Below are 25,449 nucleotides of genomic sequence, written 5' to 3' on the forward strand. Positions count from 1 at the left end.
TACATACATACATACATACATACATACATACATACATACACTTAAGATAAAATGGAGAACTCAACTATTTTAACATTTGTACAAGGACAATATAAATAATTTTGGGAAGAAACAATTTATTTGAGAAGAAATGCATTGTCTAATTTTAATTCACTTTACAATTCCATATATGTATAGCAGTATATAATTTTATTGTATGCAGACAGTAATTATAGTTTTATGCAGTATTTACTTTCAGGTTCTAGTGTACTCATAACTCAGGTTTCTTTAGATGTTAACTTACTCTCAATCCATAGTTCCAGTTCTGTCTGATCTGGTCTGATTTAGCTCAATTCAGTTAGATTCTTTTAATTTGTCACATTTCACTGCATTGGTTTTCTACAGTAACTGCTGTGCATTCTGTTGGATACAGTTTACAATAAAACATGTAATTGCCTGTTGATACCTCACTGAGGGCAGATGCTTTCCCAAATCAGGCATTAATTGAAAGGATACAATATTTTAGTAGTGTTGATAATGACTCACCCATTCACCCAATTTGTCATGGTTGGATACTTGGGAATTTGTGTTTTGAAAGTAACAATGATGTCTGCATGCTACAAGGTGTTATCTGGCAGGTATGCCAACATCATATTCTTCCGCAATACAGTTTTTTTGGGGGGGCTTTATTAATAAATACTAGAGTTCCAGTTTGTGTTTATTCATAAAGCATACAAGTTGCGCTTGACAAAGTTAATTTATATACAGTTGATTGAGTATTCCTTTAAGATAGGCTGGTTCATGTTTCTTTATTAGTATTCATAGATAATAGAAGCCAGCTACCATGATTATGTATCACATTTCTGGTGGAGTAAGATAGAATCAAATATTTCTCACTTTGAGCCTATTTTTGTTCACAATAAGCAATAGTTATCAACAATTATAGGATGAGTTAATGAGGTAATAAGTCCAATTTCAGTATTAAATATCTAATTACTTCATTTCTTGATGGATCTTGCACTCATTAACAGTGATTTAAAATCATATTTTGTTAGAGATTTGAACTATTTCTCCTTTATTATAGGGTCACATCAAATTGGTAATGATCAAAAGAAATGTTTTACAAAACTTAAGTTGTATTAATGCCTTTTTTCATTCATTTTTGGGATGAAAAAATATATCAAGTTAGATATATCATTTATTTCACTTAGCAAATGCTGAATATAATTCCAATTTTTATAAATGAACAGTAGATTTTGCTATGTGACAGACACATGGTACTGATCTGAAATTTTTACACATTGGTAAATTATGGATCCTATTATTGATAAAAAGGCTCATGAAAGAAAATTAGGTGCTACCCAAGATAAAAGTTTTAGATCACCAGGCCTTAGGGCCAAGTGAGGTAAATTTATGTTGCTGTGTCCATCTGTCTGTATGTCCGTCAGTGTCAGGCTGGAGACAGTTTTTGCTGAGAATTTGATCCGACTTGGAACACACGTATATATCATCAAGATCTCAAGACAAGTTATGGTGTGATCTTTCATCTGATTGGTTGATTCTGTTATCCATATTTCTAATCTAATTTTGATCAGACTGGGAATATATGCTTACATCATCAAGATTTTGGATCAGATCAATAACACTGGTCAACAGTGAAATCATTACTGACTTGAAAAGGCCCTAATCTGTAGTATTTTGGTGTGCCGAACACGAATATAACCGTGAAAAATTTGTATTGGCTCTCGTTTTGAAGATATTCATATACCTCATTTTCTATGTTTCACTGTGTAAATTTCTCCAGTAGGACTGCAGCAACATCCGGAATAATGATGTAACATTGCATAATACCATCATACTCACATCATCCACAATTGATTGCATCATTTTCTGATGCAATGCAATACTAATGCCATGCGGCTGCTGAAGTAAGTTGACGTCAGCAGTGTACTCTACATGTGTAGGCCTATTATGCTAATGCCAGGCGGCTGCTGAAGCTGACGTAAGCAGTGTACTATATAAAGCCCAATCAGATAGGTTCAGCATTTAAAATATTTTAGACGTTGTGCTAGACAGTTCAAGCTACTGTTACATAAAACTTATTATTTTATCCATTTACGTACAATAAAGAACAGTAATGCCTCGAAAGTGTGTTAATACCGCGGACAATTTTTGCTATATTTGTGGGGAAGTGACATTTGCCAACCAGAAGAAAAGTATCAATTCTCAAGTGAAGAAGGCATATCATCTTTACTTCGGATGCAAGGTTGGTGACCAAGACAAGCCTTGGGCTCCGCATATATGCTGTGCTACATGTACAACACAGCTTTCACAGTGGTTGAATTGCAAAAGGTCATCAATGCCGTTTGCAGTCCCAATGGTGTGGAGAGAGCCAAGCAACCACCTAAATGACTGTTACTTCTGCTTGGTTCCTCCTCTTTCCGGCGGAATAACGAAGCGAAAGAAGTCGAGAATAGTCTACCCAAACATTCCGTCTGCATTGAGACCAGTTCCACATGGTGAGGGACTTCCTATTCCAGAACCTCCAGCAGAATATTCTCTTGATTCATCTGACGAAGACAAAGGTGAGTCGACCTGTTCTTCTCCTGGTCCATCAGCATGCAGTGATCCAGATTTTCACTGTGGTGCATCATCAACCCCACACAGAATAACACAGGAAGAACTAAATGACCTGATTCGTGATTTGGACTTATCAAAGAACAAGGCAGAATTGCTAGGATCAAGACTCCAACAATGGAATCTTCTAGAAGAAGATGTCACAATTACTGCATATCGAAAGCGCCACCAGCAATTGGAGCCTTTCTTCAGAAAGGAAAGTAATCTGATATTCTGTTCCGATATTGAGGGCCTCATGAATGCTTTAAAAATCACTCATGACCCACAAGAATGGAGACTATTTGTGGACTCTTCGAAACTGAGTCTCAAGGCTGTGCTTTTGCACAATGGAAACATTCTTCCATCTATTCCAGTAGCGTATGCTGTCCACATGAAAGAGACATACGATAACTTAAGGCAGCTACTGAATTCCATTGAGTATAACAAGTACAGCTGGCACCTCTGTGGTGATTTGAAGGTAGTTGCCCTTTTAATGGAACTGCAGCAAGGATATACAAAATACATGTGTTTCTTATGCGAGTGGGATAGCCGAGCAAGGGAAATGCACTACATGAGGAAGGAATGGACTCACAGGCAGAATGTAGCCATTGGAGAGAAGAATATCCAACACCCAGCTCTGGTTGAGGCTCAGAAAATCTTGCTACCACCCCTTCACATCAAACTAGGTTTGATGAAGAACTTCGTGAAAGCCATTGACCGGACTTTGCCAGCATTCCGATACCTGCATGAAAAATTCCCTCGACTCAGCGAAGCAAAGATTAAAGAGGGAGTTTTTGTGGGTCCTCAGATTCGAGAGCTTTTCAAAGATGACCGGTTCAACAACTTGCTGGAAGGTGACGCGAAACAAGCATGGAATGCTTTTCGCCTAGTTTCTACAAACTTCCTCGGAAATGTTAGGGCAGAAAACTATAAGGAACTAGTAGAAGACATGTTGATGAAGTATAAGAAACTTGGCTGCAATATGTCTCTAAAGATTCACTTCCTTCATTCCCATTTGGATTTCTTTCCTAGCAACTGTGGTATTGTTAGTGATGAACACGGCGAACGTTTTCATCAAGATATCGCAACAATGGAACAAAGATACCAGGGAAAATGGTCCACTACAATGCTGGCTGACTACTGCTGGACACTCCTCAGAGATGCTCCCGAACAGCTGTACAAGAGACAGGCGAAGAAATCTAAGATGTAGTCAATGACTTGATTTTTTATAGGTAGGCTATTACAGTTGACCTTTTACTATTGGAATGCATTTCGTTATGTAAACATTAATTTCTTGCAGATTACAAAAAAACTAGAGCCAATTTTGCAATTTGACTGTCATATTCGTGTTCAGCACATAAAAATTGATAAGAATTGACTAATTTTATTTCAGTAACATGACTTTTGTAAAAATTTGTTGTCCAGTGTAATGAAGTGAGATCTGCAAATATTACTGAGATATTCTTGCCTTTGTGCTGGCTACCACTCTGGAAGCCATCATATTTTGATCAAACTTGGACTATAGGTTATATAATCTAGATCATGGATAATTTTAATAATGGGCACAATCCATATATATTAATGAGATGATCTTGCATATATTTGCTCAACATTATGCCACTCTTAAGACAAAATTGTACACCCAGTTTTTAGTAAACAGACGTAAATATCATGTTATCCAATGAGTTTTATTACGAGCACGTTTAATTAAATTCAGTGTACCGGTAGTTAGAAATAGTTCTTAAATCATATGAAATTAAATACATTTTTTCTTTACCTCTGCTTTTTAAAGAAAAAAGGGAAGTAACACATGACTATTAAGAGTTACATGTTTGGTTATACAGAGTTCTTCCCCTTGGAAAATATTGTGTTCTTATTTCTTATTTCTTATTTCCAAATTTGCACGAAGATATTTTAAATGAAATTGCAGTATTTGTATACATTTAAAGCATTTGATTATTGTAACTGACATGTTGAATTAAATCCAATCAGATTGTTTTGCTCCAGACTGGAGTAGTCCAGATTCCAATTATGTTGGTAAAGTGGTGGGTTCCACTAGGAAGAAATATATATACACACTTAGAGTATAATGGACAGGTCAGAATTCAGTTTTTAGAATTTACTTAAGGCTTCTTTCACATATTTATGATTCAAAGATTATAGTTTATTTATATCTGTACTCTGCAGTAAAATTCTGTGGATTGTCCTGTTAAGGTTAGTGCTTCTGGTGACATCTGAGTCAATTGCTTATTCATTAGTATAACTGTTTCACCTCCAACTTGGGAGAGATTTTGCTGATCTACATTTCATAACTTAAGGTTCATGGAAATGGTGGACTTGCAGAGGTAGTTAGATTAATTATTTATATCAGCTAATTAATATGTCTAATATCAATCATATGCTTTATAAGGTTCTCAGTGGGATTTTTAAAATTGTATTCCAGGACACTATCCTTGAAAAATTTGGTAAATGATAAGATGCAGATGTTCCACACATTGCAGAAGGATTTTAAATACGATGGATTAAAAGTATGCTTATCAAAGCAAAGTGTCACAGCATGTAATTAGTGTTTTGATCAAAACAATAATTAGGAACCATCAGTCAGTTAGTGTCTTAAACACCTTACATACCAAGATTTGGCCTTTGCAACTTCACTTAATCCCATTGCAGTCACTTAAACTTTGTTTTGTAACCTGCACAGTACATCATTCATATTTGTTTTGCAAAAATGGGAAATAAAGAGAAGTTTTGTAACAAAAAACATATACTGTGCACACAGCTATTGGAATTTTCATGTGTCCAAAATAAAAACTTAGCAAATTTTTGTGCAGATTTTGGCATTCCATAGCAGCCTGATCTGTTTATTCTGCCCTTCCCCAGGCTGATATTTGCATATTCCCTTTGCAGCTACAATCTGGTCAAGCCATGACTAAGACACAATGTAAGTGATTTGTTCATGCAGATAATAGTACCTTCCCCAATGCAAGAATACCCATACAGATTAGTATATTTTTAATAATGTCATTTTTTCGACAAACATAAAAAATTGATACCCACAAAAATAAATGAATTCATTGTTTACATTGAAGTTATACAGCACCTATGTTATTTTTTTCATCAGGAAGGTCATTAATCCTTTATTTAAAGCAAATTTATGTTTCACTTTCCATTACCAAAATACTAGTATGCTCTTTTTTTTTGTAAGAACAGATTAAGTATCAATCATTAATTCTGCATTACTAAATGCACAAAGGAAAGTTACTCATATATGATAGGTGGAAATGACAAATATAAAGGTACAGAATGAGTAGAAACTGATACACTATTTTGGACCAAAGAATAATTATCATTAACATAAGAGTCATTAATGCCTACTGTATTAGCTCGCTTATAAGTCAGGTTCAGCTGCAAACTGCACAAACCCAGATCTGCCATTGCATAATGCAACAGCAGATCTGGATGTATGCAGTTTGTTAGGATTAATCAGTAGAACAAACAACACAGATCTGATCTGCAGGTGCATTATGCTATAGCAGATCAGGATCTTTGTTGTTTTCAGTTTAATTCAGCTTATAAAGGAGTATATATGGTACTACCCGTAGCATTTTTGTAATCAAGAACGGGAAATGAAAGTAGGCAAAATTAGCTTTTTAAAAGGTTTATATTAAAGCATAATTTAAATATATGCTCAGATTTTAAAACTATCATATGATTAACAAAGAATCATGTTAAATTTAAATCAGTAGCATTTAATCAAGACTTTATCATTTATTGTATGAAACTGGTAGCTGCCAGTTTTTGTTGATTGTTGTAATATGAAATACAAGATGGCAGTTAGTAGAGACTGAATAACTTTCATTTCAAACTTGTACCATGTCTATGGTAATTAGTTGAGATTGAAAAACTTTAATTTCATACCTGTACCATGTCTACTGTAATTAATAGAAATTGAAAACCACTCATTTCATACTTGTACCATACACTGCTTTAGAGTCATAAAAATCCTGTATGAAAGACCATTTAGAAAGCAGTGCAATGCCTGCTGTCTGTCCTTATTGTCCCTAATAACCTTTAGGCTTTTAAGACACCTGTGTCACAGTACTTGGCCAAAGAGGTAGATCAGAGTCATGCCGGCTTAAAATGATTTGACTTGAAATCAGAGGATTCCATTTGAGTTATAATGTGACAGCTTTTCAATGAGATTTTGTGTAAGTCACTGTCAGTATCTGGAACAATTTGTAAATTCATGTTATTGGGAAGCATATGCCAGATATGACTGCACTAAAAGGTTTTGTGGGCATTTTCATTTTTAGACCTTACTTGGAAATAACAAGGAAATAAGTGTTTGTGGACATTTTCATCTTTAGACTTTACACAGAAATGTATGTGTGTCTGTGTGTGTGTGTGCTTTAGATTTTTAACATAGCTTTAATAAGTTTTCAGTCATATCACTATGATGTCTGCAGTGTGGCAGTTTATAGTGATGTCTAGCACTTGGGCCTCATGCCACAGACATGTAACATAATGTCCCACCCAATCACATTATTCTGACACCAGGCCAACCAGTCCTAATACTAACCTCTTAATTCGAGCACCAAGTGAGGCAGCTGCTAGTACCATTTTGTAAGTTTTTGGTATGATTCAGCCATGGTTTGAACCCATGACCTCCTATATCCATTGCAGATGCTCTAAGCACTTAGTGGTCATACATAGAAAAAACAGTGATCCATAATGGTGAGCGCTTTAGACCACTCTGCCACTTGGGGTCCCTGAAATAAGGGTTTGTGGACATTCTAAGTTTAGGACTTTACCTAGAAATATCAAGGAAATCACGGTGTGTGAACATTCTCTTTTTAGGACTTTACAAAGAAATAACAAGGAAATAAGGGTTTGTAGACATTGTTTTTTTATAAAGATTTTATGTATAGAAATAACAAGGAAATAAGGGTATGTAGATATTCTCATTTTTTGGACTATATAAAGGAATAACAAGCAAATAATTTACATGTACTTCAGTTATGTACTTTCCTTTGTATGATTGAAGTAAATCATGTTGTCAGTTTTAAATGATTAATTACAAATAAAATACCTGTAGAATATAAGTGTTTTTCAGACATAACTTCTGACAATCATTGAGCCATGAACTGAATTGTAAAGTAAACCTATCCACTCTAATTACAGGAGCACAGGCTTGTGTGCTAGCTTTCTCTGTGGTAGACAGGGATTCATTTGAAGCTATCGAATCATGGAAAAGAAAGGTAAATAAATCACTTTGTGATTTGATTGTATGTATATCTAGATACAGATCTTAAGAAAGTAGTGATATACACAAATGTGGCATGCATAACAATGCTATCTGTTCTCTGCTGTCTCTCCTCGTAATATGATCATCCTAATCGTTTCTAATCAAGATAGAACACCACTTGTGAAAATTTACAGAGACTTTTAAATATTGTGATAGTTTATATGTATATTTTACAGTAATCTAGGCATAAAGTCTTCAATAAAAGTATTTCATTGGAATATTGACAGCATGAATAGTTTGAATGACAATGTTTGCAAATTATTCTGCTTTCAAAAAGAGCTTGTGGACATATAATACTAAAAGCATCCCAATGAAATGAATGATTGTTGTTGTTGTTGTTGTTGTTATGGATTTAATGCCATTTTTCAGCACATGATAGGTTATACATGATGGCCAGTATAATTAGCGGAGGAAGAAAATATGAAGAACAACTGGCCTACAGGAAGCTAGTGGCAAAATTTCTCACATACTCATGTTGGTTGGGCCTGAGACTCAAACTCAAGCAGAGGTGAGATGTCAGTGATCTGTAAAGGTGAGCGTCTTAGACCACTTGACTATTCAGAGCCCCTGTTATGAATACTGTTAAAATGCTGAGAGTAAGTGAAAGGATATTTTTGAGAAAGGCTAAATTATGCACCAAGTTTCAAACAACAGGGCCCATTCTATTTAAAGGAATTATTTAATTTTAGAAAACAATGCAGCACTCCTAAGTTAGGATAAATTTCAACTTATTTTCTTTCCAGTCCAAAAAAACTTGTCAGTATTCCAGACCACAGAATTCCAAAGGAAATTAGAGAAGGAAAAGAAATAAATACATTTAAGCTTATGGAAAGTGGTACCTGTTTGATCTGACAAATACATGTGCATTACATTTTTAATTTAAAACATTCCATTTTGTCATCTCACTATTTTTGTATATACACAATGTACCTAGCTGCAGCATGTTCTTCCAAAATTTCTGCTTCTTTGATCGTGTCACTCTCATTAACCCTGCGTGCCACATTTGCCCATTATGAAGATGTAGCATACATCTTAGTTCTGTACTGTCAACATCATTTACATTACAGCAAAGTGAGTGGTATTACAGAAAAGTAGATATACAGTGATACCAAATAATATAAACTTTCTACATGCATTACAGAATACAGTGGGAAAAGCCTAAATTTTGAGAAGCAATTTTGTTAGGCCAAAAATTACCACTTTTTGGAACCAAAGTTTGTATTTATATTTTAGACTTTTTGGCCTGAGGTCTAAAACCAGTCCAAACTGTACATGGACACATTTGAGATATGTAGTGAAAAGTGGCAGGGACATGATTATCATTGGTCCAGTATGCATAAAAAAAGTCACACTGTTCACCTTTCTATAATTGGTGTACATGCAGAAGTATTATCTGGTTTCAGAACAAGTATACATGGTGAACTCCGGTCACTTTTACTCGGTACTATGAAATCATTTTCCAGTGAATACTGAATTTCTTTTTTCAAACCTTCATGTTTGAGAGGGTTCATCCTGTATGGGTGTTGTTCCACAGGTGTGGAATTTACAATTTCAGCATTATGGTAGATTTTATTTGTTCTTGTCGGAACATCAGGAAATAAGTGCTCATATTCAGGTCTTAGTATAGACCTGCTGTACTGGCATAATGTCTTAGTATAGACCTACTGTACTGGCATAATGTCTTAGTATAGACCTGCTGTACTGGCATAATGTCTTAGTATAGATCTGCTGGACTGGCATAATATCTTAGTATAGACCTGCTGTACTGGCATAATGTCTTAGTATAGACCTGCTGTACTGGCATAATGTCTTAGTATAGACCTGTTGTACAGGCATAATGTCTTAGTGTAGACCTGCTGTACAGGCATAATGTCTTAGTATAGACCTGTTGTACAGACATAATGTCTTAGTATAGACCTGCTGGACTGGCATAATGTCGTAGTATAGACCTGCTGGACTGGCATAATGTCTTAGTATAGACCTACTGTACTGGCATAATGTCTTAGTATAGATCTGCTGGACTGGCATAATATCTTAGTATAGACCTGCTGTACAGGCATAATGTCTTAGTATAGACCTGTTGTACAGGCATAATGTCTTAGTATAGACCTGCTGGACTGGCATAATGTCGTAGTATAGACCTACTGTACTGGCATAATGTCTTAGTATAGACCTACTGTACTGGCATAATGTCTTAGTATAGATCTGCTGGACTGGCATAATATCTTAGTATAGACCTGCTGTACAGGCATAATGTCTTAGTATAGACCTGCTGTACTGGCATAATGTCTTAGTATAGACCTGTTGTACAGGCATAATGTCTTAGTATAGACCTGCTGGACTGGCATAATGTCGTAGTATAGACCTGCTGGACTGGCATAATATCTTAGTATAGACCTGCTGTACTGGCATAATGTCTTAGTATAGACCTGCTGTACAGGCATAATGTCTTAGTATAGACCTGTTGTACAGGCATAATGTCTTAGTATAGACCTGCTGGACTGGCATAATGTCTTAGTATAGACCTGCTGTACAGGCATAATGTCTTAGTATAGACCTGCTGGACTGGCATAATATCTTAGTATAGACCTGCTGTACTGGCATAATGTCTTAGTATAGACCTGGTGTACTGACATAATGTCTTAGTATAGACCTGTTGTACAGGCATAATGTCTTAGTATAGACCTGCTGGACTGGCATAATGTCTTAGTATAGACCTGCTGTACAGGCATAATGTCTTAGTATAGACCTGCTGGACTGGCATAATATCTTAGTATAGACCTGCTGTACTGGCATAATGTCTTAGTATAGACCTGCTGTACAGGCATAATGTCTTAGTATAGACCTGCTGGACTGGCATAATGTCTTAGTATAGACCTGCTGGTCTGGCATAATGTCTTAGTATAGACCTGTTGTACAGGCATAATGTCTTTGTATAGACCTGTTGTACAGGCATAATGTCTTAGTATAGACCTGCTGTACAGGCAATAATGTCTTAGTATAGATCTGCTGGACTGGCATAATATCTTAGTATAGACCTGTTGTACAGGCATAATGTCTTAGTATAGACCTGCTGTACAGGCAATAATATCTTAGTATAGACCTGCTGTACAGGCATAATGTCTTAGTATAGACCTGCTGTACTGGCATAATGTCTTAGTATAGACCTGTTGTACAGGCATAATGTCTTAGTATAGACCTGCTGGACTGGCATAATGTCGTAGTATAGACCTGCTGGACTGGCATAATATCTTAGTATAGACCTGCTGTACTGGCATAATGTCTTAGTATAGACCTGCTGTACAGGCATAATGTCTTAGTATAGACCTGGTGTACTGACATAATGTCTTAGTATAGACCTGTTGTACAGGCATAATGTCTTAGTATAGACCTGCTGGACTGGCATAATGTCTTAGTATAGACCTGCTGTACAGGCATAATGTCTTAGTATAGACCTGCTGGACTGGCATAATATCTTAGTATAGACCTGCTGTACTGGCATAATGTCTTAGTATAGACCTGTTGTACAGGCATAATGTCTTAGTATAGACCTGCTGGATTGGCATAATGTCTTAGTATAGACCTGCTGTACAGGCATGATGTCTTAGTATAGACCTGCTGGACTGGCATAATATCTTAGTATAGACCTGCTGTACTGGCATAATGTCTTAGTATAGACCTGCTGTACAGGCATAATGTCTTAGTATAGACCTGCTGGACTGGCATAATGTCTTAGTATAGACCTGCTGGTCTGGCATAATGTCTTAGTATAGACCTGTTGTACAGGCATAATGTCTTAGTATAGACCTGTTGTACAGGCATAATGTCTTAGTATAGACCTGCTGTACAGGCAATAATGTCTTAGTATAGACCTGCTGTACTGGCATAATGTCTTAGTATACACCCTGTTTTAGACACTGTTTTAGTTCATTCTTTTCTTGTTGCTGCAAATGTGAAAGTTTCTGGTTCAGATTATTTATAATTTCTGAATTCTGAAGATTTGTTTCTCCAAAGTCATTACAGTCCAGATGCATTCCTTCACTTAAATCCTCACTGTGTGGGACAGGTACAACTAAAGTAATTGCATGATTAAGCTGGCTATCTCTATCAACATACTGGTACCCCATTAATGCATTTATCTTCCAGGAGTACTATTATTATAATTTAACTCACTTATTTTCTTCTTAACTTTGCAAGGGCCATAATACCTAATCTGAAGAAAATTTAAAAAAAAACTAAGATGCAGTTTCATAACCACAAAAAGGGTTGAATAATCATTTCCAGAATATCTCCTTGTCAACTAGGTCAGGTCCTTTAATAGCTTGCCAATCAGAAATTACGTCACCTGGTTTTCCATGGGTACCAGTCTTGTCTCCTTTATCTTACACAAATAGTATATTTGTACCAGTCTTCTCTCCTTTACTTTATACACATAGTTATATCAGTAACAGTCATGTCTCCTTTATCTTACACAAATAGTTATATCAGTAACAATCTTGTCTCATTTATCTTACACAAATAGTTATGTAGATACCAGTCTTGTCTCCTTTATCTTACACAAATACTTATATTAGCACCAGTTTCCTTTATCTTACTCAAACACTTATATTAGCACCAGTCTTGTTTCCTTTATCGGATACAAATAGTTTCCTCTAAATTGGTCATTTCAAAGTGAATGCTGATAAATAAGATACTTTGGTGATTGCTGTAGATGACTGCCTCCAGTCTCAAGATGTGTAAATTGATATGTAAAGAAAATTTGTGTATTGATATGTTATAAATATGTGTATATTGATATATTTTGAATATGTGTATATTGATATATTTTGACTATGTGTATATTGATTTATGATGAATATGTGTATATTGGTATATGATGAACATTTGTATACTGAAATGTTATGAATATGTAAACAATGATATATTTTGGATATGTGTATATTGATATATTTTAAATATTGGTAGAAATTTGGAAAATGTAAAAGTAAAATTTTGAGTGAAAAACCCATGTAAATATTTTTTTATGAGAGAAAAAAATTGGGGGATGGGAGTGAAGAAAAAATGTGTGTGTGTGTGTGTGTGTGCATGTATGTGCGTTTTGAATGTATGTAAAAATGATAGATTATAAGAATCTTAAAACAGAAAGAAAGTATTGATAGTCATGGGGGTCCCGAGTGGTCTAAAGTGCTCACCATTACGGATCACTGCCATCTCACCTCTGTCTGCATGGGTTCGAGTCTCAGGTTCGGCCTATGTGGGTATGTGAAAAAGCTTGCCAGTAGCTTCTCGTGGGTTGATGGTTCTTTCCAGGGTTTTCCCGCATTCATCCTCCATCATTGATACTGGCTGCCATGTATAGTCTATCTTGTGCTGATAATGGCGTTAAATCCCACAACAACAACAACAACTGATAGTCATGTGATTAAATGAATGACAAAATTAAATGGAGGGAAAAAGGTGTAGAAGAGAAATATCTTGAATTTAAATATAAAAACAACTTGAAACAGCATCAACTATTTTGAGTCATTATTAGATTATAAACATTCTTTCTCACCTTGAAACACGTCTGAAGTTTAGTTTTGCATGAAATATTGCTGCATTGCCGCATTTGTTCAAACAAGCTTAAAGTTTTAATACATGTATTGTGAAAAAATAATGCCTGCATTATTTTTTTAAAAAAATGCATGAAATGGAAAAATCCATGCTTAATTTCAATGAAATCATTAACCACTAACACATGCTGGATATAAAAAAAAGATTCATTTTACATTAGATTACTCAATAGTGAAAATTTTGCTCAAATTAAGTGTCAGAGTTGGAGATCAATTTTTTACATTATTGAGACTAAATATAATTAACCAAATGGTTCCCAGTATCTCTGTCAGATAAGGGGCCCCGAGTGGCCGGGTGGTCTAAAGCGCTCTCCGTTATGGATCACTGCCATCTCACCTCTGTCTGCGTGGGTTCGAGTCTCGGATTCAGCCAATGTGGGTGTGTGAGAAAGCTTGCCAGTAGCTTCTCATGGGTTGGTGGTTCTTTCCGTGGGTTTTCCCGGGTTCTTCCTCCACCATTAATACTGGCCGCCATGTATAGCCTATCATGTGCTGAAAAATCGCGTTAAACCCTACAACAACAACAAAAATCTCTGTCAGATAATTGTCAGATATGAATGGTGGATAAAGGCATTTAGACCTTACTTGTAATGGCAATCAGTGAAAAGTCATTTTGTACAATACTGATCTGTTTATGGTGCTGTAACATAGTGTTCCTGCAGATCAGTGTTTGTAACATAGTATGCCTGCAGATCAGTGTCTAACTATGCTGTTTAAATAATTTCATGCAAACAACATCTGCTGGCACATTATATAAGGACAACAAAAAACAGTATTTCAGTCACATTTCTTTAATCTCCATGGTTAGATTGCAATTAAAAATTTTCAGTAACGTGGACTTTCGGCTTTTGTTAATCTTTATAGATGTACTTTTGTCCTTTTATCAATGTAAAAATGGGGAAACACCCAAAAAGAAGGATAACTACTTAGTGATTTATGACAGTCTAATAGAGTTCATTAAATGAACATTTCATGTCTTGGTTCAATAGATATGTATACAAAATTTAATGTCAAATTTATTAAGGCTGTTTGAGAAGAGAAAATTCAGCTTTTCCAATACGTTTGTTCAGCATAAAATTAGTGAGGCATGAGCTTTGCTAATAATGACAAATTGATACCTATTTCTGTCTTAATTATTGCGGAATAAAATCTTGGGAAAATATTATTTTCTGGATACAAACATCCTTTTTCATGATCAGGTAATTGATGACTTAAATAACTCAAGAAGGCAGAAATGTTTGTCTTCAAAAGAAACTGAGAAAATAATAATTAATCAATCTTGCATTTTCCATTAGACTGATTTTCCTTTACATTGCTAAGTGTTCCTTTTGTTGCATATATGAAAAATAAATTTGTTCTTTTGACTTTCCAGGTAATGTTTGAAATTCAGCGATACACATTATAATTTTATAATGTTATTGTTTCTAGGTTGAAGCTGAAGTTGGTGAAATCTCCATGGTGATAGTTCAGAATAAAATAGATATGATAGATGAAGCCCTTATTCAGCCGTAAGTATTTCCTAAAACTTAACTTTATGTGAGGTACATGTCTGCAGAGGAGTGAAATATAACCTTTATTGTCTTGTCAACAGGGGAGGAAAATTATGTTGTCCAGCACTTTGTGACAATTTGAAAACAATGCTGGGCAAGTCAGATTGTCTGTCACTTATCCAGAATAGTTCACAGTGAAATCCACCTTAGTGGACATCTCCATATGAAGAATACATGCACATCAAGGACAAGAGTTATGGTTCCTTTCTCTTATATTTTTTGTCATGTTTTACCTCTGTATAAAGATACTTGGAATGTCATTTATATACAGGTTTCATTGTAATGAATATGAAGGAAACATTCACATTTTAATGAAGTTTGGATTTTGGACAAGCAGACTGTTTTAAAATTATGATAGCAATGCAAAAACATAATTTTCATGTCAACAGCATTTTGATCATCTCACTTATTAAATATAGACAAGACATCAGTATTTATTCCAATAGTAATAGTAACAGTGGCTTTGGTTTCAGGAGCAATGTTACTAAATGTTTTGAAAGTTACTGACAGGCAATGCAGATGATTGTAGCTTATTAGGTATGTGAGATATATCATTTGTAGCTCATTAGGTTTGTGAGATATATCATTTGTAGTTTATTAGGCAGCTGATAAAGTATTTGTAGCTGATCAGACAGATGAGATATATAATTTTTAACTTATTTGGTAGGTGAGATATGTAGACATTTCATTTGTAGGTCATTTGGCAAGTGAGACATATCTTTTGTAAATTATTATGCAGGTGAGACATATCATTTGTGATATATATCATTTGTAGCTCATCAGACAGGTGAGACATAATTTATAGCAGGGTCTATATTAAGACATTATGCCTGTACAGCAGGGTCTATATTAAGACATAATGCCTGTACAGCACGGTCTATATTAAGACATTATGCCTGTACAGCAGGGTCTGTACTAAGACATAATGCCTGTACAGCAGGGTCAGTATTAAGACATTATACTAAGACATAATGCCTGTACAGCAGGGTCAATATTAAGACATTATGCCTGTACAGCAGGTCTATATTAAGACATTATACATGTACAGCAGGGTTTATATTAAGACATTATGCCTGTACAGCAGGTCTGATTAAGACATTATGCCTGTAAAGCAGGTCTATAGTAAAACATTATGCCTGTACAGCAGGTCTATATACTAAGACATTATGCCTTTGCAGCAGGGTCTATACTAAGTAAAACATTATGCCTGTACAGCAGGGTCTATATTAAGACATTATGCCTGTACAGCATGTCTCTATTAAAACATTATGCCTGTGCAGCAGGTCTATATTAAGACATTTTGCCTTTGCAGCAGGGTCAATACTAAGTCCTTATGCCTGTACAACAGGGTCTATACTAAGTCCTTATGCCTGTACAGCAGGGTATATACTAAGACATTATGGCTGTACAGCAGGGTCTATACTAAGACATGCCTATACAGCAAAGTCTATACTAAGAGATGCCTGTACAGCAGGGTATATACTAAGTCCTTATACCTGCACAACAGGGTCTATACTAAGTCCTTATGCCTGTACAGCAGGGTCTATGCTAAGTCTTTATGCCTGTACAGCAGAGTCTATACTAAGTCCTTATGCCAGTACAGCAGGGTCTATACTAAGTCCTTATGTCTGCACAGCAGGGTCTGTAGAAAGACATTATGCCTGTACAGCAGGTCTATATTAAGACATTATGCATTTGCAGCAAAGTCTATACTAAGACATACCTCTACTGCAGGGTCTATACTAAGTTCTTATTACTGTACAGCAGAGTATATACTGAGTCCTTATGCCTGTATAGCAGGGTCTATACTAAGTCCTTATGCTTGCAAAGCAGGGTCTATACTAAGACAGTATGCCTGTACAGCAGGGTCTGTACTAAGTCCTTATGCCTGTACAGCAAGGTCTATACTAAGTAATTATGCCTGCACAGCAGGTCTATATTAAGACATTATGCCTGTACAGCAGGTCTGTATTAAGAAATTATGCCTGTACAGCAGGTCTGTATTAAGACATGCCTGTACAGCAGGTCTGTATTAAGACATTTTGCCTTTGCAGCAGGATCTATACTAAGTCCTTATACCTGTACAACAGGTCCATACTAAGACATTATGTCTGTATAGCAGGTCTATATTAAGACATTATGCCTTTGCAGCAGGGTCTATACTAAGTCCTTATGCCTGTGCAGCAGGGTCTATACTAAGTCCTTATGCCTCTACAGCAGGTCTATATTAAGACATTATGTCTGTACAGAAAAATCTATACTAAGACATACCTGTACAGCAAGGGCTATACTAAGATATTATGCCTGTAGAGCAGGGTCTATACTAAGTCCTTATACCTGTACAGCAGGTATATACTAAGACATTATGCCAGTACAGCAGGTCTAAGACATCATGACTGTACAGCAGGTCTATATTAAGAAATTATGCCAGTACAGCAGGTCTATATTAAGATATTATGCCTGTACAGCTGGTCTATATTAAGACATTATGCCTGTACAGCAGGTCTATATTAAGAAATTATGTCTGTACAACAGGTCTGTATAAAGACATTATGCCTTTGCAGCAGGGTCTATACTAAGTCCTTATGCCTGTGCAGCAGGGTCTATACTAAGTCCTTATGCCTCTACAACAGGTCTATATTAAGACATTATGTCTGTACAGCAAAGTGTATACTAAGACATGCCTGTACAGCAAGGGCTATAATAAAATATTATGCCTGTACAGCAGGGTCTATACTAAGACATTATGCCTGTACAGCAGGTCTATACTAAGTCCTTATGCCTCTGCAGCAGATCTGTATTAAGACATTATGTCTGTACAGCAAAGTCTATACTAAGACATGGCTGTACAGCAAAGTCTATAATAAGATATTATGCCTGTACAGCAGAGTCTATGCTAAGACATTCAGCCTGTACAGCACATTTGGGAATATTGCAATGCAGTACAAGTACACATATATGGTAGGGCATATGTATTTGTGTAGTGACCATGAACTACTCATATATGGACATGTTGGTATACGGTTTTCACATAAGTCTACTGATGGTATCAAGTTATCCTGAATACAGTTGGTGCTGATCTTACATGCAGCATGTCTGACACAGTGACTGATTTGAAAATCTTTTGGTGGCTGTCTACAATATCCTATTTTGCATAGGATTTGATTTTTAAAGAAAAAGAATTTCCCCAGTTTTTCTCATTGGTTGTACTGGTTTTAGTTTTGGTGTATGATTGACTTGTGTAATATGGGTTACAACATGTACAGCTTGGCCTTACTTCAGATGTGCACATATAAAAATGCTGCTAGCCCTCTTTTAATACCTGGTCAAGATAGTGTACTTTAGATAAATTCAGGCTGCTTTTTTGATATCCAAAGAAATTTCAGCCATGGTACATGAAAGTAACATAGAGGTATGCCAACATTTTGTCCATTGTGCATGTAGCAAATGCATATATCCTCACCTTACACCTGTCACTCTCTCAGAAATTATGTTGAGCACTCCATAAAGACCACATAGGTGTTATTGTTATATGATTAAATTTTGGTTGCATAGATGAAACATTTCAGTTGCAAGCATCCAATTAGTCTTTTTGAATAATTTACATATTTTTCCCACTAAACAGTTTTCATTAGAAGCAATGTCCCACACAAGCCCAGCTTCCCCCCATGATGAAAAGTTGCATTTTCTCAATATAGCAACAAATGTTACGCTGTAAGACAGGAACATGAAACTTGCCACAATTACTCCTGAGATATCATTACTAGATTTTACAGTATATAAAGGGACTGAACTGATGACATTTATGGAAGTCAAAGGTTAAAATGTTTGCTCATTGTTCTAACACTAGAATGTGTGGGGAAGTGAATTTGCTTTGTCATCATTTACTTTTTAATGCAGCAGTTTTAATTTTCAGCAGACTTCACTCCTGTGTTCTAAGACTTCTAATTTCCCCATAATTAAGGTCATTGCATACACAATACTACCACAAAACCATATTGTGTAAGCAAGAGCAAAATATGCATAATTAGCTTATTGTCACGCATATCATCAATCTTAATGTACCATTTTATTTAGAACATCAAACATGATAATAAGAAAATAGGAAGAGAAAATGGCACAAATTTTCATATTTGTTTTAAGGTGTCGCTCTACAGTTTCCTAATTTGCATAGGGTTAGATTTTGATACGAAATAGTTTCCCCAGTTTTCCTCAGGGTTATACTGGCTGCTTAAAAAAGACCTTGTATATCTTGGGTATTGTTAAAAGAACATTTAATTCTGTTATTTTGGTGTACGATTGATTGGTGTAGTATAGATTATTGAGTATATAGCTTGGCCTTCAGATGTGTACATATAAAACACTTGTAGCTCCACTTGGTCATTTTCACTTCCTGAACTTCAGAGGTAAATTGACCAAAAAAGAGCTAATAACTTTTTTTAAAGTTGATATATTTGGTAATTCAGTCATTTCACTTTCAGAAGCTGCTACTGTCTAGTCTTGCGAAATTCATTTCCCCTATTTTAATAACTGCCTAAGATATTGTACTTTAGACTAATTCAGGCTGATTTTTTGAGCACATGAGAGTAGTCATTTTAGTTAGCTTTGTGCTTAGATCATGTACAGTTTCCATAAGTACAATATCAAAAGAAATTTCAACCACAGTACATGAAAGTAACATAGAGGAATGCCAACATTTCTGTCCATTGTGCATGTTGCAAATACAAACTACTTCACCTTTCACCTGTCACTGTCTTAGAAGTTAATACTATACGTAGAGTGCCCCCTATTGCTTAATGATATAAGAGATAGTTTCTATACTTGGCAGTTAAATAACAGAATACCTGTAAAGTCTTTTTGGATGGTAGAACATCAGGCCTTTCAAAAGACTCTTTATTAGAACTGGTATTATTGCTATAGTAATTAAAAGAAGTCAAATGTATAAATATCGGAATAAGATTTGTAAATTACTCCAGTCGTTATGGTAATTAAACAAATGAAAACCTCTATCAAAGAAGAACTTTCATCGTGGATATGCAACATTTATTTATTGAAACAAACTTTAAGAAGAGATAGGATTTCCACTTCTTGTACAAAAGGTGGTATTGTCAAATTTTACCTTCTTCCATATATCTTTCTGGGGATCATAGCTAAAAATATACTCACACTGCTGTGCATGTGTAGTCCATGGCTTAAGTCATGTGTCCAGCATCACAGGACTACATTTTGTGTCTGTGTATAGAATATGGTAGACCAGCAAGGTGTTCTCTGCCTCTTTTTTGATTATCTGACATTGATGGTGGCAACCATTGTAGTGTCAAATAAATAAAAGAGAATCACAGAACCCTTACACATAATTGGATGCCATTCAGCGGGTGAATTAGCTTTTTCATTTAAATGTATCATGGTTTCATATTTTCAGGTCCAATTTTTATATCATACATTATTACATCTCTGCTGCAGGAGACCTTTTTAGCTAGCATAGCTCAGGAACCAGTGAACATATTTAAATGCAGTTTAGTGTGTACATTGTGTTATAGACTATGATGGACTTCTTATGGGAGTATTCTCATCAGCTCCCTTTTGGATAGTTTTTGATTTTGGTAATTAACTTCATATTTTACATGGGATGTTTCTTGAAGCCAGCATAGCTCAAGAAATATTCAACAACTGCTGATGCAATTCCTTTGAATATTGTCTCACAGACCTATTTGTGCCTTATATGGGATTAGTCTAGTTTGTCTGAGTTAAGGCCTGTTTGTAAAGTCCATCCAATTTCATTTTGACACAAACTCTATTGTTTATGATTGGATTTCAATCAAATGTGTAAGACAGGCTTGATATTAATTGTACCTTGGTTGACAGTTTGATATTGATGGGACCTTTGTATACAGCTTGATATGGATTGTACCTTTGTAGACAGCTTGATATTGTTGGGACCTTTTTAGATAGATTGATATTGACGGGACTTTTGTAGACAGCTTGATATTGATTGTACCTTTGTATACAGCTTGATATTGATGGGACCTTTGTAGATGGATTGATATTGATGGGACCTTTGTAGACAGCTTGATATTGATTGTACCTTTAAGATAGCTTGATGTTGATGGGACCTTTGTAGACAGCTTCATATTAATTGTACCTTTGTAGAAAGCTTGATATTGATTGTACCTTGTAGACAGCTTGATATTTATTGTACTTTGGTAGACAGCTTGAATTGATGGTGCCTTTGTAGACAGCCTGATATTGATGGTACCTTTGTAGGCAGCTTGATATTGATTGTACCTTTGTAAACAGCTTGATATTGATGGGACTTTTGTAGATGGCTTGATAGTAATTGTACATTGATAGTCAGCTTGATATTGATAGGACCTTTGTAGGAAGCTTGATACTGATGGGATCTTTGTAGACAGCTTGATATTGATGGTACCTTTGTAGACACCTTCATATTGATTGTGCTTCTGTAGACAGCTTGATATTGATGGGACCTTTGTAGACACCTTGATATTGATTGTGCTTCTGTAGACAGCTTGATATTGATTGTACCTTTGTAGACAGCTTGATATTGATGGGACCTTTGTAGACAGCTTGATACTGATGAGATCTTTGTAGACAGCTTGATATTGATGGGACCTTTGTAGACTGCTTGATATTGATGGGACATTTTATAGACAGCTTGATATTGATGGGACCTTTGTAGCAAGCTTGATATTGATGGGACCTTTGCAGACAGCTTGATATTAATTGTACCTTTGTAGAAAGTTTGATATTGAGAGTACCTTTGTAGACAGCATGATATTAATGGGACCTTTGTAGAAAGCTTAATATTGATTGTACATTTGTAGAGAGCTTGATATTGATGGGTCCTTTGTAGACAGCTTGATATTAATTGTACTTTTGTAGAAAGCTTGATATTGATGGGACATTTGTAGACAGATTAATGTTTATTGTACTTTGGTAGACAGCTTGATATTGATGGGATTTTTGTAGACAGCTTGATATTAATTGTTCATTGGTAGACAGCTTGAATTGATGGGACCTTTGTATACAGCTTGATATTGATTGTACCTTTGTAGGCAGCTTGATATTGCTTGTACCTTTGTAGGCAGCTTGATATTGATTGTACCTTTGTAGGCAGCTAGGTATTGATTGTATATTTGTAGAGAGCTTGATATTGATGGGACCTTTGTAGATGAATTGATATTGATAGGACCTTTATAGACAGCTCAGTATTGATAGGACCTTTGTAGACAGCTTGATATTGATGGGACCTTTGTAGAATGCCTGATATTAATTGTACCTTGATAGACAGCTTGATATTGATGGGACCTTTGTAGGTAGCTTGATATTAATTGTACCTTTGTAGATAGCTTGATATTGATGGGACCTTTACATATTGCTTGTAATCAATGGGACCTTTGTAGACAGCTTGATACTGATCGGACCTTTGTAGACAGCTTGATGTTGATGTGACCTTTGTAGACAGTTTGATATTGATTGTACTTTTTTGACAGCTTGATATTGATGGGACCTTTATAGACAGCTTGATATTTATATTACCTTGGTAGACAGCATGATATTAATATGATCTTGATATACAGCTTGATATTGATGGGACCTTTGTAGACAGCTTGATATTCATGGGACCATTGTAGACAGCAAGATATTGATGGGACCATTGTAGACAGCTTGATATTAATTGTACCTTTGTAGACAGCTTTATATTGATGGGATCATCATCTTTCTAACTTAATATCTGAAGAGGTATAGTTACTGGTTGACATACATTTATCAATTCACTTTCATTTCTGCACAAGAACTCTCCTAATAAGTCTTCTGCAGAGTTGAAATCTCAGCATTCTACATTGTCATTTATTAATACAGATCCTGAATGTCACACCCACCAACTTTTATTTCTGCACAATAATGCCCCATGTGTATTATTGGATTTCCAAAACATTTAATTGGCAGCTTGTTATTAACAGGACCTCCGCTGAGTTTGATTGGGGAAGAAATCGCATGTGATTCTGATAATAGTTTGAAAAAAATAATAGGATTATAGGTCAGTACTACTGTTTTTATTAATACATTGTTTATCCAGCTGGTGTTAGTTCATATCACAGTTTCCAGTGTAAAGCTGCCAGTTCAGAGAAGCTACCAGTTCAGAGTTGAAACAGTGGGTATTGTTGATATCAGTTATTTTAATTTTGTATATGGGCTAAAGAGGTAAAAATTTGGGAACCATTAAAATAGGGTAGGTCGGGTTCCTGGAATTACACATATTTTCGTTTTAGTGTTTTCAGTGTTACTGAGTTAGATTTGAAACATTTGCAACTTGCTTCTTGATCATTTAACAGAGTTATGGCCCCTGGTCATTGGATTCTGTCCAGATGAATATGGTGAAAATGTATTTAATATTTTGAATATTCATCTTTTCACAGTGAGGAGGCAGAAGCACTTGCCAAGAAACTACGGTTGAGATTTTACAATACATCAGTCAAAGAAAACATCAATGTAGATGAGGGTTAGTCTTATATGCCCCTTCCCTCTCCCTGTCTCTCTCTCTCTCTCACACACACATTTGTATATAAAGAATTATTGGGGAAAATAATCTCATTTTACATGCATAAATTCAAGCTAATGTTATTTCAGAAAGTAAGAATATTACCAATTTCTAGTATTTGTTGCACAACTCAGAGTTTGAAGTTATTGGTTTGGTTATGAGCAGTCATAAATAACTGCTTGGCAAGACACTGATATAAGTATAATTGCATGTTCACTAATTTAAATTAACTATAATTATAAAAAAGAATATAAAATTATAAGTCCAGTAAGCAAGCCTTATAATATGGAATGATAAGTCCAGGAAGAAAGCCTTGTAATATGGAATGATAAATCAAGGAAGCAAACCTTGTAAGTAGGAATGATATGTCCAGGGAGAAAACCTTGTAAAATGGAATGATAAGTCTAGGAGGCAAGCCTTGTAATATTGAATGATAAATCCAGGAGGCAAGCCTTGTAATATGGAATGATAAGTTTAGGAAGCAAGCCTTGTAATATCAAATGATAAGTCCAGGAAGAAAGCCTTGTAATATGGCATGATAAGTTTAGGAAGCAAGCCTTGTAATATCAAATTATAAGTCCAGGAAGAAAGCCTTGTAATTTGGAATGATAAGTCCAGGAGGCAAGCCTTGTAATATGGCATGATACGTTTAGGAGGCAAGCCTTGTAATATCAAACAATAAGTCCAGGAGGCAAGCCTTGTAATATGGCATGATAAGTTTAGGAGGCAAGCCTTGTAATATCAAATGATAAGTCCAGGAAGAAAGCCTTGTAATATGGAATGATAAGTACAGGTGGCAAGCCTTGTAATATGGAATGATAAGTCAGGAGACATGCCTTAAGTATGGAATGATAAGTTAAAGAGGCAAGCCTTATACGATGGGGCTGAGCTTGTCATCAGGGAAAACAAGCTTTCTTTCATACAAGTTAGCCAAATGTTGTAAATGTAGGGATGAGCTTATTATTAGGTATGGGATTATCATGGGAGGTTTATTGTAGGTGGTATCAAGTGGTTTATTTGGAGGAGATTTATGGCATGTAATGTCATGGTTGATTTTAAGTTAGAGGAAGTTGGATTATCTAGAGAGAAAACCCATGGAATTATAACCTTTAATGATAAAGGATAGGAAGTGCCATTTCTAGGGATTAAACCAAGAACTACATAGATGCTAAGCAAATGTGATTACATTTTGGTATCGTCCAAATTCTGCCATTTTTGTGCAATAAGTAGACTTATTGTTAAATAGAAATGTTTCTTAATTTCAGTGTTTCGGTATCTAACAGAAAAGTATCTGGAAAAGCTGAATTCAGAGGAAGAGGAGGAGCACATCAGTCCACAGATAGGATCAGGTACTGAAACTTCCTTGTAAAAAGATTATCTAGATTATGTTTTGTTTCATGTAACCATTCAAGATTGATCTACATTTGTGCCTGCTAGAGACCATTATGCATTAAAAAGCAAGCCAGAAATGATTATTATCACCTTTGCATGTAAATCCATGTTGTTTTTTCTCCATATGATTAAAATCAGAGCTCTACTGTCCTGTGTGAAGATCTGACAGTGACTGCTTACGGGTCATATTCTGGCTACCTTTGATTTTGCCAATGGAAATGCAGCTTTCAAAAATTTGAAAGTGATTCAAATCATTTGGGATGCATTGATGTGCTTCAGCCCAACTGCTCAGTCTCCCAAACATGAAAATATAAGACTTCATCTGATTGGCTGATAAAATGAGCGATTATGAAAATAACATAGGTCACCAGAACATGACCCCTAAGCAGTTGTTGTTAGATCTTCATGTGGGACAGTTGAGATCTGATTTTA

The 25,449-nt window shown here is 35.5% G+C and overlaps 1 protein-coding gene across 2 annotated transcripts in view; it reads left to right on the forward strand.

Moving 5' to 3' along the window:
• Window positions 1-25,449, forward strand: part of LOC149807142 (ras-related protein Rab-23-like) — a 73,927-nt gene that overhangs the window by 39,661 nt on the left and 8,817 nt on the right. For both annotated transcript variants that reach the window (XM_089962642.1, XM_089962648.1), the window contains exons 4-7: window positions 7,777-7,853; window positions 14,941-15,020; window positions 23,504-23,586; window positions 24,891-24,974. In XM_089962642.1, the coding sequence (XP_089818768.1) occupies window positions 7,777-7,853; window positions 14,941-15,020; window positions 23,504-23,586; window positions 24,891-24,974 (324 nt within the window). The remainder of the gene's footprint in view (window positions 1-7,776; window positions 7,854-14,940; window positions 15,021-23,503; window positions 23,587-24,890; window positions 24,975-25,449) is intronic.

Source organism: Sinohyriopsis cumingii, chromosome 1 (genome assembly GCF_028554795.1).
Source record: "Sinohyriopsis cumingii isolate HCF-2022 chromosome 1, ASM2855479v2, whole genome shotgun sequence".
Lineage (NCBI taxonomy): Eukaryota > Metazoa > Mollusca > Bivalvia > Unionida > Unionidae > Sinohyriopsis > Sinohyriopsis cumingii.